General features: G+C 49.9%; 2 protein-coding genes across 4 annotated transcripts in view; one reads left to right on the plus strand and one right to left on the minus strand.

The window, feature by feature from the left end:
* fabp (fatty acid binding protein) overlaps positions 1-9,989 on the minus strand; it is a 48,476-nt gene extending 38,487 nt beyond the window's left edge. Inside the window, exon 1 of the mRNA XM_065439961.1 lies at positions 9,775-9,989. Coding sequence (XP_065296033.1) covers positions 9,775-9,847 — 73 coding nt within the window. The 5' untranslated portion in view covers positions 9,848-9,989. The remainder of the gene's footprint in view (positions 1-9,774) is intronic.
* A 277-nt stretch (positions 9,990-10,266) lies between these two features.
* LOC135908205 (arginine/serine-rich coiled-coil protein 2-like) overlaps positions 10,267-16,868 on the plus strand; it is a 38,829-nt gene continuing 32,227 nt past the window's right edge. For 2 of the 3 annotated variants that reach the window (XM_065439958.1, XM_065439960.1), the window contains exons 1-4: positions 10,267-10,650; positions 10,919-10,978; positions 13,588-13,948; positions 15,470-15,659. In XM_065439958.1, coding sequence (XP_065296030.1) covers positions 10,919-10,978; positions 13,588-13,948; positions 15,470-15,659 — 611 coding nt within the window. In that variant the 5' untranslated portion in view covers positions 10,267-10,650. Of the gene's footprint in view, positions 10,651-10,918; positions 10,979-11,531; positions 11,606-13,587; positions 13,949-15,469; positions 15,660-16,868 lie in introns of all 3 variants that reach the window. The other variant, XM_065439959.1, reaches the window with a different exon arrangement.

The raw sequence follows: 16,868 nt of genomic DNA on the forward strand, positions 1-16,868 counted from the left end.
GCTCACTGTAGGGGTTGGAGGACGGGACTTCGGGATGAAAACCACAAACTTGGGAGGGATTTATTCTACATTCTATGTACAGGGAGGTGAGCGTCAATTAACAGGCGTACACTCATTACGGGGCGGCAGCAACTCGGACGCTGCGGCCCGCGGCAAGAAGTTCGAGAGAGGTGAATCAGGGAATCAGGGCATGTCCCAGAATGCTCAGGTCTCTCTGGAAGGCTTCTTATAAGCCCTTCGAGCACTGCAAGTCACGTCATGTTTGACCAATGGGAGAGTCCACTCCGATGACGCCACTTGCAACCAATGGTAGGCGCCCGTGTCGCGGGGCACACCTGTCGGGGCTCTCTGCGGTCTTGCCACGCAGACTGGCAATCACTTCTAGGCCGGAGAAGGAGGGGGGCCGCACCTGCTCCATTGTCCGATGCCCACCTGCAAATCCCGGCGACTCGGCTCCGCAGCGGTGGCAACAGCCTTCTTCAAAGACGAAGGGGGTCGAATGAGCTCCATTGTCCCAGGGCCCCTTCTAATCCCGGCGGGACACGACCTGGGGGTCGCAAACTTGTTTGCACGTGTCTTCTCTGGAATGCGCTTTCCTGCTTCTGCATTCCTCAATTAGCTGTGCTGCAATCCGATGTGGTCTGGGGAACTCGAAGTAATCGCAGGAAACGGCGCCATATCTAACAGCTCGTCCTCGCCCCGGTAGTTCTGAATGGCCGGTGAACTCAATTCGCTGGCCATGAGGAACGCTGAAAGAAGCTGCAGGGTACTGGGGTCGAGCCTCGTTTGACAACCCTCGGGATCCTGGACCCTGGAAAACATACGTCAAACAAACCAAACAACACAGCGCTGCCCCACGTGTAAGCGCAGGCTCTTCACCCCTGACTCGCCAGGCTAGTACTGAGTCAAAATCAACCCTGATCATTTAGTTCCCCAATTTTGACAAAACAGTTGTAACCACCCTTCCAAACAGCCATGCATTTCTCCTCGATTGCCGACAAGACCAGAGCACTATTGTTGTTGCAAAACAAAAGGGTCGTCGAGGATGCAAACAACAAATGAAAACAGCCGAACATAACATAAGTGGCCTAACTACACGAACAGCATGTTTCCAATCTATCGCAGTGGCGTACTTATCACACGTATTGGTGCCACTGAACAATCTGGTCAACCTTACAAGTACGTAATCACAAGCGCACTAGCCTTGCGGTCACTAAACAAAACGCGTACTTGCATTGTAGGCAAACTTTTCATTTACGCTTACTCACGTTTCTTTCCTGAAAGTCCTGCAGGACACGTGACATAAACGAACAATTAAACTTGCGGGACTTACACACTCCGCAGAACTCTTAAAATGATGCGTCTTCTACTAACTCTTTCCACGCACGTTCACTAAAGAAGTCAGAATACGGCTGCCCTCAACACACACTAGCAACCCAGTCATAAATCTGCTTCCTTCCGTCCACACAGGACACGCGCTAAAGGAACTAAAAACGCTTCTCCGTGCAACTCATGCACTCACTGAAAATCTACGCGCTTAACCTTAGAAAATTCAAAAACACTTAAAAAGAAAAGGTTAAATAACACACGCGCTTTACGATAGGCCTCTCAACGATAACCTTGACCTTCAGGTTACTCACACAAACACAAAAAAAGAAAGCCTATCTACTTATTAATGAGCATCTCGCGAGACTACATGTTTACATAAAAACGCGTCTTTCAAATCTCGGAGCTTTCTCAAACGAAAACACAAACAAAGCTCAAACCTTACACATTGAAAGAAATCCTAGTCTCAATTCGCGAAAACTTTCCGATGCTCAAAAATAAAACAAAACAACTCGCTTCATTTCTACGGAAGCTCTCCTGGCCTCCTTTTCCGAACGCTTACGACTGACTCATACTTTCAGCCTGACCCGCGGTGGGCGAAGTTTCAAAGCTACTCTGGCTGCCGAGAGACAACAAAAGGGCCGATTCACTATGAGCTCCCCCAAGACGTTACGGTCTCCTGCCAATTTGCGTCCTCGCGCCCCGCTTTCAACACAAACCCGATTGACCGCGTCGCTTCTCCCCACCTGGTCTCGTCCTGCCACCTTGCGTTTCTTCGAACTGCACGCTGAGCTGTGAAAAGAACTACGGAACGACGAGGAGCTTAACTGCCTCGTGCCCTTTGTCCGCGTCCGTGCAGAACATTCTTCGCGGTCCCCCTTTGACCGGTGGCTCGACCATTTTGGATGCGTCAACATCGTCCTAGACGACCGCACCTTCTTCCTCGCGCCCTGCCCTCTTGGGGCTCTCGCCATCTTTGGCGGCGCAACATAAGTTACCGACTTTCGGTCTTTACCGCGCCTCTTTTTACGGCGCTTTCTCCTTGCACTCGTTTTCATGTCGCCTCGTGCCTCGTGCTGGCCGGTACACATTTCGTCGGCCCGGATCGGTCTCTTACCCGCACAGTCTGATTGATTTTCCTTTAAATCAACATTCTCTCTGCCTCGACTGGCGGACAGCTCAACCGACTCTGGCACAATGCAGTAGGCTTTACTCGAGTAAGACAACTCACACTCTTGCGAACTGCCCTCTACTACATTGCCCAGCTCACGCTGTGAATCGGCACACAGCCCGTCGGTATCGATCGCTGTCTCACGCGCACAGTCCGAATGATTATTAACTGAACCATCCCTCTCTAGGCTATCTAGACTGGCGGAGAGCCGCACCGATCCCTGAACAATGCAGTTGTTTTCTCGTGAGCTACGGAGCTCGCCACCCCGAGAACTATTCTCAACTGCATCGTCCAGCTCGCACTTCATTTCTGCATGCACATCTGGCTCTACATGGGTGCTCCCTTCTGTCTGGTCAGCAGTACCCTTTTCCTCGCTAGCAACCTCGCTAACCTTACTAGCGACGCACACACGTGGTAACTGTGCCAATTTGTTCGCAGCTGGCCTAGCTGTCTCCACAGTCATCTGTTGGCACAGCACCTCGTCGCTCTCACTCTGGCCTTTAACGGCCTCTATTGCCACTAAGGCATCGTTAGCAGCTAGCCTTTTCCCTTCACTTATAAATCTGCAGCCAATCTCACAGGCACTACTCTTTTCGTCGGCTTCTGGCGAAAATCCGCTAGACACTTGCTCATTCTTTCGCTCTGTACTTCCTACAGAATTCTCAGACAGCCGTTGTCTCTGTGCCAATAACTGATCACAATACTGTATCTCTTTGATCAGTGCTGCCTTCTCTCTCTCATACTTTTCCTCTCGCTCACGTTCGCGTTCATTCTCACGTCCGTGACGCTCACACCTAAGAGCAAGTTCTTGAAGCTCCTGCTTCCGTTCATTCTCGCGTTCTTCACGCTGACGCTTACTCCTAAGTTCACGACGCTCTCGCAAACGTACACGACGTACACGCTCCCGTGGCTCCTGTATCACTTCCCAAGCAAGCTCAATGCTTTTGTCATCATTGCCACTATCATTAATCGCCTTTATGATAGCTGGCGTTTCCATCCGTTCGTCCGCCTCAACTCCCAAATCGTCGCACACCAACAACAAGTCTAACCTCGTCAACCTTCTAAGATCCATGGCAGCTGCCCCGACAGGTGGTTAAAACTGTTTTCCTTAATTAATTTGTGCAAAGACACAATGCAACAAACTCCCGATTCCCAGAACTATCAAAATTGAACACACAACCTTTGAGTCTGGCGAATCATAAGGAAAAAACCCACGCGCTCACTTACGGTTGCAGCACCCTGCCATCCGGTTCGTTCGTCCGCTGTTGCCGGTTCCTTCCGGACTCCCTGGGTCGAAGGCTCGCTCCTTCTTCGATACTCCCAGTCTCTTCGGACCTCTTTCGACGAAGGCTCTCTCTTCTTCGCTCTTCCCGGTTCTTTACGATCTCTCTCGACGAAGGTTGATTCGTAGCGCTGCCACCAGCTGATGTATTCGGAGGCGATCCCACCGCTGCCACCAGATGTAGGGGTTGGAGGACGGGACTTCGGGATGAAAACCACAAACTTGGGAGGGATTTATTCTACATTCTATGTACAGGGAGGTGAGCGTCAATTAACAGGCGTACACTCATTACGGGGCGGCAGCAACTCGGACGCTGCGGCCCGCGGCAAGAAGTTCGAGAGAGGTGAATCAGGGAATCAGGGCATGTCCCAGAATGCTCAGGTCTCTCTGGAAGGCTTCTTATAAGCCCTTCGAGCACTGCAAGTCACGTCATGTTTGACCAATGGGAGAGTCCACTCCGATGACGCCACTTGCAACCAATGGTAGGCGCCCGTGTCGCGGGGCACACCTGTCGGGGCTCTCTGCGGTCTTGCCACGCAGACTGGCAATCACTTCTAGGCCGGAGAAGGAGGGGGGCCGCACCTGCTCCATTGTCCGATGCCCACCTGCAAATCCCGGCGACTCGGCTCCGCAGCGGTGGCAACAGCCTTCTTCAAAGACGAAGGGGGTCGAATGAGCTCCATTGTCCCAGGGCCCCTTCTAATCCCGGCGGGACACGACCTGGGGGTCGCAAACTTGTTTGCACGTGTCTTCTCTGGAATGCGCTTTCCTGCTTCTGCATTCCTCAATTAGCTGTGCTGCAATCCGATGTGGTCTGGGGAACTCGAAGTAATCGCAGGAAACGGCGCCATATCTAACATCACCCAACCCGATAGTGATCTGAGCTGGCTTTATGAACCAATTCGAGGCAGGCGAAAGGGAATAAACACCGGGCGGTGTACGGTGATGGAATGTGCATACGTTAGCAGGGATTGATTGCATCCGCAGGGGGAGGGGGGGGGGGGGGACAACCAGTGTCGCAACGCACAGTGCTCCGTCCCGGAGGAACGTGGCAGTGCGTGAGAGGGGAGGTCACGCATGCACGATCGCGTTGGCCGTTGCCAGCGCAACGCTGGAAACCCAGACCAACGGCAAATATATCGCATGCCATGTACGTACTGGCAATGCATGTCTTTGGGCGCCGGGACTGCGCGCCAATCCCTGCAATTTACGGCATAATCCTTGCCAAATGCTCCCCCCGACTCGCCCACGACTGGCACAGAGAGGTCCAGATTCGTTTCGCGTTCCCCTTGCGTTAAAGCAGGACCGCTCGGGTCCCAGCAAGACTATAGAGCACAGTTCGGGTGATGTCGCGTATACGTCATTTCCGGTATATATAGACCAGCTTTAGCGTACACACGAATGCCGCCGGTGCTCCCGGAATCAACGCTATCTAATAACGAGAGCTTATTGGTGGGATCGGTGCCCCAAATGGATACGGGAGACGCCGTATCTTGGAAGGATCTGTCTTTTTTTCGTAGCCGAAGGCGGAGGGCAGATAGAAAATGGTGTAATCTAGGCAACGCTTTCTGTCTATATCGAAGCAAGACGCTAATTAGCTAGACGTCTGCTGCCGCAATTGCTTTGCATGTTCACACCGCTCTTCCGGCTGGAGGGAGCGGGGAGGGTCCGGGTCTGTGGAGTACTCCGCGAACAGTTATCTTCGTAGATGGGGGACCGCCGTTGCTTTTCTTGTTCTCCACACGCATTTAGTCGCTGGCCAGATAAGCGAGCGTCTGATTGCGAAGCACCGCGTCCTCTTAATCTCAGCCGTCACGAGGATCGTGACAACGAGTGACGGGCGGCCATGTCGAAAGCGACGAACGCCGCCCGACGCCGCAATCAACGCGGTGACACAAACACATGCCGGTGCGGTGCGGGGAAGGGGGGTTGAATACAGTGCTTACGCTCACAAATGTGTCTGCTGCAGAAAAAATAAAGGCTGTAAGTAATTCCGCACGTATTTTTGTTAGTGTCACGAGTATGGTCAAACGACCCCGACGTATTTTTCGCAAAACTATACACATCCGTGCTTTGTCGGATGGCGTACAGTATGGAGGGCTCCAGATAAATTCTTACCACTCGGGGGTTTAGCGAAGAATACGCACCCGGCAATAAATACCATTTTCTTTATTCTACATTCCGCCCCCATCGGTATGAGATCCCCGCGGCTCAAGAACCCAAACCCCGACCTCGTGTTCTGCAACGAATCGAGCTTCCATCAAGAGCGATTCAAATGGGTCGCGAAGAACCGGAACGAAAAGCGGCCCAGAACCAATTGTCACCGCCACCAGCAAAGGCGGTTATGGGAGCAGTAACTGAAGCGTGACTTATAGGTGGGGAGGGAGTAAGCATTAGTGAAGAAAAACTTTTTTCTTTAAATTGAAGACGAGACAATTTGAATATATTCTAGGAGACGAAATTTCTAATTCATTTTATATACATCTTGTCCGGAAAGAAAGGATTCTTTCATTCTGAAATTAGAAATTAATGCCAGTTTTGTTTATAGCGCCCGCTAAAGTGCTACGAAAGGCAGGCAGCTCTTGCAGAATCCAGAAAGGCGCGGTCGTATAAGAGTCCACCCGCTACACGCCCCCTTCACGCGTCGCGCTCGTTTAATTGCTCGTCAGCGTTTCGAGTTCTGGTGCCGTTGTGCTTGCAAGGTGCGTTTCAACGTCGGTAACGCGTCCAGTCAGGAAAAAAAAGTAACGAGTTACGACCGCCAGATTATTTTTGTCACTTAGCTGCCTTCGTGCGGCTGCGCTGGCCGACGGGCTTGGCGTCCGACGATGCGACAATCATTCAACACCGAAAGCTCTCTTCGGCCCGCAAACAAACAATGCGTCGTGCGTGGGTGCGACACCTGTTCGCTGCGTCACTTTGCGCGTTTTCAGCGCGCAATGACCATCGTAATGACCATGAGCATGCGCCCTATACCGTCGCCCCCGGTTCTTGCGTACGCAAGCTGCTTGCGTCCCCAAACTAAAACTCTATTGACTTTGGTTTCTTCGTATACAAACAACCGAATTGGCTAGCTTCCACGTGTGGCCGCATATTTGTGCAAACGCAAAAGAGCAGAAAGAAATAAGTCAAAGTTAACACTCGTTCATCTATTTGCCTTATTTTGGTGTTGTAATTAACATGTTTACGTCATCTGTTCCGCAGTTTAAGCTAACGCGGATGACAATATACGAACGATGCTTCCCAAGGCTAAGCTTCGTCCCCGCACACATGCCACTTCTCAAGATGCCTGGAGGCCACCAGCCCACGACGGCGTCATTGGGTGACGTAGTGTTCCGCTGTGCTGCGGCGAAGACGCTAATGCGTGCAACATCCAATCGTATTTCGCTGCACATTCTGAAACAATAAGGTTGTATCTGGAACGGTGCGGGCATCAGGATTTCCGACACGCCTTTAGACACGGGAACTGCTAACGTGCGACGCGCTACCAAAATACGGCTTAATAGTTTATAATAGAATAGTTTAGTTCAAACAGCTAATCGGCGTATGTTACTTAACTTCTGGAGTTGCACTTGCGAAAAACGTGCTGTTGGCGAAAGAATTATTCTGTTCTGGTCATCAAAAACGTTTACTGGTCTCTGCAGGATCTTTTGTTGTAGTCTGTCGGGGTCCCCTTGCACGCTCTTGACTGTTTAGCATGGGTGGGGCCCTTTGTCCAGGACTCCAACGGCCCCAGAAGCCCTGCGTGCTCGCCGCACTAGACTAATTTGGTCCTCGCAGCGGTCGCTGACCAGCAGTGCCTCCCATTGCTCCGCACTTGGATTTACGATTTTGTGGACTGCTGTTCTAAGTTGAACACGTGGTGCGATACAAGGTGGGCTTCTCTGACCGCACCCAGGGCATTTAGCTGCGCGTCTGGTGGGGTACATTTCACTAAGTAGGTTTAAGTTCGGCAAGGTTCCTTTCTGCAGCAGTCTCCAATCAGTGGCCTCCGCCCTGGTGAGTGATCTATGTGGGGGAGGATATCGTATCCCGGTTCCCCTGTAGTGTGCCAATAAAGCCGAGTATTCATTTGAAACAGACGGTAGACTTTCGAGTGTGAATTCTCCGGGTTCTCGGATTGCAAACCCTCCAGCAAGCCTGTCCGCCTCTCAGGTCCCCGCTATTCCTGCATGTCCCGCACCCGAAGCATGTTGTGTTGGATCGGCTGTAATTGTGTCGTGTTACGCCGCCTGTTGTCTCGAGGAGTACACGGTGGCTTGTTCTACAGTTCAGGAAATGCTGGCAGGCCTCTAGAGAATCAGTTAGAATTGCTAAGAGATTTGCCGGTTCTGAAGCCCTCCGCCGCGGCTAGAATAGTCAGTACATTTTTTTTTCTGTTTGTCTCTGCTGGCATGCGTTATGAACGCCCTCAGGCGCACAAACATTGGACGACCTCGTGACGAAAATCTGTCGCATATTAAAATGCCGATCCATAAGGCTGCTTAAGCACGCGTCAATTGCTGTGAATCTGGTTGGGCCAGAAGGCTTTCTGCAAATAACAAATATATAACGCGACCCCGGCGTAACAATGACCGAGAAGTTGAATAGCCACTGCGTGCCAGTAAAATAAAGCCCGTTCCTGGATATGTACCGAGATAGCATGCCAGACAACGACACAAAAGTGCGCTAAATTGGCCTCCCCGCCGGCTTGCTCAAGCATTGATGGGGACGAGACAATGGCCACAAAAGAACGGGCGATCAACGAATGTGAGCGTACCATGTTTTTGTTTGTTTTTTTTTTCCTTTCTCCTTTTTGTGAGTGCTCGTGCAAGTGATGCGTTGGGGACGGGACAGTAGGAAGGAAAGCGGGAATCGACCGTCATAGATGGACAAGGAAGAGGGGCGGTGACGTCACGCTTTAATGGTACCGTTACGTGCTTAGGAAGCGCTGGATCAACATAAAAATGGGACGAGGAAATAGAAAAAAAAAATTGCCCCGTCTGTCGGCTAGAGAAGGGGCATAGGGGTCACGGATGCGAGGGGGGCGTCAAACACATGACGTCATGTAGCCACCCCAGCCCAAAACACACACACACAGAAACACTCGCATTCTTGAAAAGGGGCGCGACCGACACTATGAAACCGCGTTGGAACTTTGTTTGCGCTTGAAGTTCTGGAGGGAGGGACTACGGCGGGTCACATAGCTTAGTGGAAAATGGAGCACGAGTTGAAGAAAACGCCCCGAGAAAGCGCACGGTGTGGCGAGCCTGCCCGAGTTAAACAGCGAGAACCGGTAGGCGACAACGGTTCGCGCGCCGAGACGATGTAAAAAAACAGGTTCGCCCCTGTGTGGTGCCTTTTGTCGGGCGAAAAGAACTGTGCACGCGGTTGGGCGCTCGGAACGACGAGCTAAACGATGGAGCTCAATGCAGCCTGCCAGAGGCACTGAGCCTGCACAAGCTAGCGGCAAAATGCCGGGCGCCGCGGCGTGGCAAGATCGCGTGACACGCCTTCCCCCGACCGTCTCCATCTTATGCTGAATAACTGCAGCGCCTCGGAAAAAAAAAATGCCGGTGCAAGATTAAGCCGGCAAGGAAGCAAACGCAGTTTCTTTCGCTATCGACAAACAGTTTTGCGAAGCAGCAGCAGCGGATTTTAATTATTTTTTTTTTTACCCCCAGCACCGGGACGAAGTTCGGCTTTCCGGCCGAACACCGGTCGTAGTATGGCAGCTGCCACTGGGAGATTCCGGAAAGAAAAGGCCACGTGAGACGACGCCGGCAGTTGGGTGGCGTGATACGACGGCGCGCCGCTATATTCGAAAACGCGGTACCTAGCGGCCGCGATCGATGATATCCGGAAGAAAAAAGAACGGAGAAAAGTGAACGAAGCATTGGCGTCCGTTGCCACAAATGTTTCTGCGTTCGCATAACTTCTTTTGATTCTAGACGCACGTGCAAGCAAGCAAGGTGGCCGCGTTCCAACGTAAAAGAAAAACCATGACAAAACTCACCGAGCGCCTTGAGGAACTCGTCGAAGTTCTCGCTCTCGGAGAGCTTCCACTTGCCGACGAAAGCTGCTGCCATGGCTCTAGCTACGGGTGGGTTGGTAGGTCGGTGCTGGAGGCGTGAGACGCTGGCGGAGGGGCGGCTGCGAGCGTTCTGAGCGGGACGGGCTGCAGTCAACTTGTGATGAGGGCTTCGCCGATCTTGCCTCTCGAGACTAGCTCAGCACGGTAGACGGAGGCGGGTGGAGAGGGCGCATGGGCGCGTGCAAATTGGCAGGGAGAGAGAGAGAGAAAGCGAAAGCGCGCTGGACAAATCACACGCACTACGCGAGGAAGAGGAGCGGTGCCGCGATCCCGCGAAGCTCTCCTCCTCCTCCCGGTTTCTTCAGCAACGCTAGTTCTTTTTCACCCTCCTCCGCGTTTTCACCCTTTCAAGTTCAAAGCGCTTGTGACAAACAGCAACTGTCGCCAGCGGCACGTGGGGAACAGTGCATTTACCCGGGCGTTTTGAGTAGAAATATGCGGAGCAAAGTTCGAGTGGATCACGCGTTAGTTATCGTTGGTTGATGAGCAAGGACCGCGTAGTGAAGGAGCGCTTGATACGCCGCGCCGGAGGCTGCACCGAGGAATAGTTCTATACAAATAATCACAATGTGTAACACACGTTGCTGTTAATTGTTGTAGTTTCCACTGTATCTGCTCTCCGTTTTTTATAAAAGTGTGTAATTATTTTTTCTTTGTCAGCGAGCTTTCTCGTATCGCCACCGGGGGGCCTCTTGTCGCAGCGGCGTTCGTTTTTGTTCGATTTTTGCTTGGCTCGTTCGCGAGTGCTTGCACTGGTTGTAGGCACTTACGTCGCAGTCTGCGAAATATTATCCAACGGTAAGAATGGCTTTCGTATGAAGAACCTCTTAGAGTTATACAAGTAATTAGCGTTATGCGCTGAAGTACACATTCTAATCGTGCGCAAAGTACGTAGATCTTCACCAGCCACCCAAAAACAACACGGGAGTTTGGGGCGTTAGGCCTAGCGTGTTGCGAGCTAATACTCGTCGTAGCAAAAACGATGGCTTGTTGCAGTCGTTATAGTGCAAAGGGCTCGAACATTCTTCATTCCAAGTTGCACTTGCGTGTTTTCTCTTTTTCACAGATGACGCGCAACTCGCCGACGCGGTCCGACAGAACGCCACCGAGCGCCTACAGCCGGACGGTAGGCCTCACTCCTAACGGAGCCCAGTTTCCTGCCTCTTTTTTCGAGCTTGCAAAAAAACAAAAAAATAGAAAGTCTGCCTGCTCTTTTACGATATTTTCACTGTCGCAATCGGCATGTTGTGATCTGTGATTGTCGTGATTTTGTGAATGTGCGTGCGTAAATGTTGTAGTACCCTAGCTAACAATAAAGCGACTGGGATTTGCTAGCAAAGCAGCCGCTTAAAGCAGAGAATTTGAGATAACACCTATGTTCTCTTGTGTTCGGTCTTTTGCGTTGAGAATCGCATAAAAAAAAAAAACTTCATTTCAAGTAAAGTTGGCCGTGCTTTCGAGCAGCTGTTTCAGCGCGATGTAATAATTCTCCGTCCAAAGGTCCTTGATCTTGTAAGCGGGCTTTCCCCGAAGAGTAAGGCTTTAAGCCGCGCAGCTTCGTTGATAAGGGGGTAAGGATTTACGAACCATGCTAAATAAATTTAAAAATCAGAGAGCCGTTCGTGATGTTCTTTTTTCACGCGGTATTAACACGTCTTGTATGACCATTGCTACCCAAGAAACATCTTGAGATTGGCACCGTCATACTGTCGACCACAGGCGGATGACACCCTCCCAGCCTAGCGGGGCGAAGGTACGTAACGCTACTCACGGTAAACAGTCTGTCGTTCTTGTCTCTTAGACTGCCTTATTTGACGCCTGATATCCCTCCCGTAGAGGTAGCCTTTGTTCATTTTTCTTCTCCCCTTGCTCAGCTTAAAAAGAAAAAAAAAAAGCCGGCGAAGCCTGCAACGGTGAAGTAGTAAAATAGTATAGTTTAGGAGCCTAATTCAGTCTTGTTGCCATTTAATGTACTTCATTTGCATGTAATTTGCAGCCGCACACTTTGTTGTGCTGACTAAGTGCTCATGAAAACGTGTGCTGCTGCTTGCTTGAATTATGCAGGCACTAAGTATTTGTCTTTACAAAGAGGCAAGTAGGGCAGTGAACTTTGTTTTGTAACTTCTCTTCCATAAGGAAAAAAAAGGGGGGGAGGGGTACTAGCTAGGGTGTTAGGTGTGCATGGCACAGGGTTGCTGATTCGTATTTGCAGATGTCTTGGCAGTGGGGCAGGAATGTTACGGGGGGAAATGCGGTGGTTACATCTCACATATTCTTTTGTTGGTTGGTGGTGGTATTGCATTTAAAGCAACATTTCACTTAGCCATGTGCTGCCTGCAGTACTTCATTACGGAATCCTTCCTTATGTGCCACGTCTGACATTGATGTTTGCCATGGCATTTAAAAACTACATCTGGCATTTAACGTGAACAAGATTCCCTTTGTATCTTGACTGGGTTTTCTTGGTCGCAGCCTTTTACACAAAAATTTCGCGACGACACCTAAAGGAACAAACTAGGCGAAATTGAGCACATGTGGGCTTTTGAACGCCACACAGTGCGCAGAAAGCGCCTGTAGCAATGTGCAGCTGTAAGGTGTCTCTGTGGTCTTAGTGCAAGATGAGCGATTTCCCGAGGGTCACATCAGTGCCAGGACTGTGGATTCTTGAGAAAATGCAAGAAAGTCTAGCAAAATCGAATATTGTGGGCAACGTTCATCCAGTGTGCATTGGTTGCGTGTAGATGCTGCCCCTCAGTTGCTTACCTTGTATGTAGCAAAATCGATGTACAGGCACGTGAACCTTGCAGTTCTTTGAGAGAGCCAGAGATCACAATGTAGGCCTAGCCTTAATTGGAATAATAATGCCTCAGTCATCTATTTGTTTTGGCCAAAAAAAAGAAAGGACCATGTCAGACTATCCATTTGAAGGTTGCGGTGCAGCAGCAAGATGCAAGTTCTGCTTTGCAAGTGGCCTGATGTGAATTCAGTTCACAATGTTTTTTTCTCATCTGCTTTCATACATAACAGCGACGATCATGCTTTAGGAAAATAGTCACCTTACAATTTCAGACACCATCCAATCTTTATAAAATAATTTTATTGCTACGGCAGCTCTAGTACGGATTGTAGGATTAAACGTCATTCTTAGCACGGAACCAAACTTTGCCTTTGTTACGTTGCCTCTGCGAAATGTATATGAATGTCTGCAAGCATCTTTGTTTGCATTTGTGCAAACACACTACACTTATGTCCAAAATTCCTCAGAGTCCAGCTTCTCTCAGCACAGCTCAAAACTCGGTAAAGATTGTGCACTGTTTTTCAGCAGCACATGTCACCTAAACTAAGCTTCATGCTGCTTTTTCTGTGCACTCTCTACGGGTTTCTTTATAGCAGTCGTGACAGATGGCAAGTACCAGGCTTCATTCATATGTGCTGCCTTGTCTTTTCCTTCCTCACGTCCTGTCTTTTCGAGCTGTTGTGAGAGTGGACCAATACCAGCTTGCCCAACTTTGCTGCAAACTCGCTGTAAGTGCAGGTCGTCACTAATTGCAAAGCGTTCTAGTGTTACGTTTCACTCCTTGATACAGTATTCCCAAAGAATTGTATTAGGGGCCTCTTTTGATAAATTCAGGCCCTGTTTTTTTCCGGTCTTACTCTGCACATCATTGGGCTCAGGGAACCCATAGTGACACACGCCCGCCTTTATCCCCCATGTTAGATGTTTCTCTTTCCCAGGATAGCGCCAACTCCAGGCGTGGCGCCAGTCGCCGTCGAAGCAGTTCAAGGAGCCGCAGCCGATCCAGAAGTCATAGCCGAGACCATCGCGCCAGCTCCAGGGGCAGTGGAAGCCATCGGTCTCACAAGCGTCGTGGCGACCGTAGTCGCAGCCGGGAGCGTTCCCATCGTCGAGACCGGGAGCGTTCGCGGAGCCGGGAGCATTCGCGGAGCCATCGGAAGAGCCGCAGTCGCAGTGGGAGCCGAAGCCGGAGGGAAGTCCCGAAGAGGTCCTCTGCGGAGAGGTTGCAAATGGAGGTCGGACCACCTGCCCCCCCAGCAAGCAGCATGGCTGCAAGGGCTTTGCTGGCAGTCACAGCCTGTGAGTGTTAAGGAATTGCGTTTAGGCTTGGCCTGGCTGTAGGGTGCCTTGCTAAAGTTGTACTATAATACAGCTAGACTGTTAAGAATTCTCTCCTTGAAACCTCGCAGTGATTGTCTTAGAGCCGCAAGATGATTTAGCTGCGTAAGTAAATCGTGACATATTCTTTTCACATCGGCTGTGACGAACTGGGTCCTGTTATGTGGCTGTCCTATGCTGAACCAGGCGCCTTAAGTGCCATGTATAGCCAGGCACTAGTGTCAGTTACAAGCCAGTCTTTCTTCGAAGAGGGCACTGCAGTTGTGCAAATATTGACAGGGCACTGCGAGTATGCATTCTCTCACTGTAAAGGTCAGTGTGCCTCATATACATTTTCCCTTAAAGTAAAAATTCAGTGCAATACACTTGTTATCTGTGGTTGGTTCACATGAAGTTGCCGGCTATGAGTGGGACTGTATACTGCACTTTCACAATTGCATTGTGAGCCTTCACCTGCATTCACGTCACTTCCTTGCTTGCAGAAGCTCTGTTCATGGTGATCATAACTTTTTTTAGGCTTCTTGAAACTGTCCCTTGTCACTTGCATTTGAATTTAGTGTCCTATTAGGTCACCTAGTGCACTCACTCTTCCGCCAAACGAGATTTCCTGCGCCATCCTGAGGGATGGAACAAGAAACGTTAGGCGTAACATGAAGAGGCAAGAAGGCAGCGGTGTTACGCTTGTTGACAGTATGAGGAAAAATTTAGGCAGGCTTTGTAATTCATAGGGCAGGTAACCGCTGGTCTATTAGTCGCAGAATGGGTGCCCAAGACAAGGGTAGGTCAGTCAAGAATGGCAGAGGACTAGGTAGCGAGATGAAATGGGGAAATTTGCTGGTTATGAGACGGGGCCAGCTGGTGCAAGACTCGGGGAAATAGGAGATCGACAGGATAGGTGTTCATTCTGCCGGGAACACGCCGTATTTATTCGAGTATAAAGCGACGGTTTCTTGCAGAATCCTTAGCCTCGGAAGTCGCCTCCTGCCTTATGTGTGGATTTTGCTTTTAGGTGTGGCGCCACGGCAGTGCGACTTTTGCCTTGTAGTCTGGCTCTGTGGCAGGTGGCAGGGTGCCATGATGCCCTGAAGCCACATTATAAGGCGAAGTTCGTGCTGTCATGAAGCCATAGCTCAAGGCAAAATTTGCATATAACAAACATTTTGCATGTTGAAAATTCCAGTCCCCTGTATTTCGTGGTTGCAATTTTGCCTTTTGGCTGTGTTAGTAATTCAGTATTTCGGGCAATTCCCACAGAGTTTGAGTAATTTGTCAGCTACTCATATCACCTTATAACATTATTGTGCATACATTAGCTTTCTTTTTTTTTTTTTTGCTTTCATCCCCAAGTGCACCCTGGCCTTTATAATCGTGACTGCCTAATGATTGAATAAATATTGTAAATAGGCTGCTGCTGATGTTGGTAACAACAGCCTGGATTTTTAGCACGCTGGTCTTGACACATAGTTCACATTTGTTCCGCAGCAGCTGCAACGGTGTCCCAGCAGGCACCTGCCGTGAGTGTGGGTGCTGCCGCCCCGTCTTCAACCTCGGCAATGCCACCCGGCGTGTCGGCCGCTCTAGCAGCTGCCAGGGCAGCAGCGGTGCGCTCCGGCCTGATGCCTCTCGAGGCACTCAATGCGCCCCCGCCACAGGTTTCCAACTCGCTGCCCAGGTAGGGCAGTTCCTTGCTCTCGGTTGGTTTGTGTAATGAAGCCTTGCTTCAGCGACGGCAACAGTAGAGTTGATGTCTAAAACGTGGTGGTCATGATACGTTTCCCTCTGCTGTGCAAATGCTTCTGGCTGCTGCAGCCAGTAAAAGCAATTGGTTTTAAAAACATGGTAGACATTTGTCACTGTAGGCCATAATAAATTCAACATCCGATTTTTCGGACATGCTCGATAACTTGGAATCCTTCGCGGCACCGTCCCACACACGATAGACCAATGTACGAGGATGAATCTAAAAATCTTTGCCCCTATTTTTTGCTTAGCCAAATTATGGCTGTAAATGTGAAGTCAACATACCATATTTATTCGGATCTAGGCCGATAGTTTTACTTTCTTCTTTTTCAAATAATCATATGCCAAACTCTTGGGTCGGCTTTTTAGATTCGAGGATTTAAAGGGACCCTGAAACGATTTTGGCGATTTTCTACAAACGTACTGAGTCGTTAGAGTAGGTTCTTCTGATCATTAATTGATGCATCTAAGTGCTCTGCGTAAAGCGTGTAATTTATTATAAGGTTTTAAAAATACCCATCGCTGCCGATCGCAGCGCACTGCTCGGCGGAATTTTAAGCCGCCCCTACCCATATGATGCAAATAACCCATATTACGTCACATGGGCGAGCTATCTGATTGGCTGACCAGGGCGCGTGGTCGATAATTTTTCCAACTTTATGGTGAACAAATGATGCTCGTAATAGTTGGAATGTTAGTTACTTTGTTTTTGTAAAAAGAAAATAAGTTAAAGAGAATACACAAGAATAGTTTTTTAGTACACTTCAGCACTTCCGGCACACAGCAAGTGTCGTCTGCTTGTGTTACAACGTACTCCATTTTGACGAGAGCTCCGCGGTCAGAGTCGGTCTCAGTCTTTTCGCGAGCACTATGATTCGACTTTGTTGCCTTGTGGACTGCAAACCTAGCGACCTGCAAACCGCGAGTCCAGTACAGTGAAATCTCGTTATAACGAACAGTTAAAAAGTCGGAAATTAGTTCGCTATATCCATAATTCGTAATATAAAATTCCGTAAAAAATACATGCAAGAGGAGCAAAATTCAATCAGAGAAGGCACAGCAACTCGAATGATGCTTACTTGGGTGACGTTCATTTATTTACACACAAAGAACTGCGTTATTGCAGCCTGCTTCTTGGTGT

This window comes from Dermacentor albipictus, chromosome 2 (genome assembly GCF_038994185.2).
Source record: "Dermacentor albipictus isolate Rhodes 1998 colony chromosome 2, USDA_Dalb.pri_finalv2, whole genome shotgun sequence".
Taxonomy (NCBI): Eukaryota; Metazoa; Arthropoda; class Arachnida; order Ixodida; family Ixodidae; genus Dermacentor; species Dermacentor albipictus.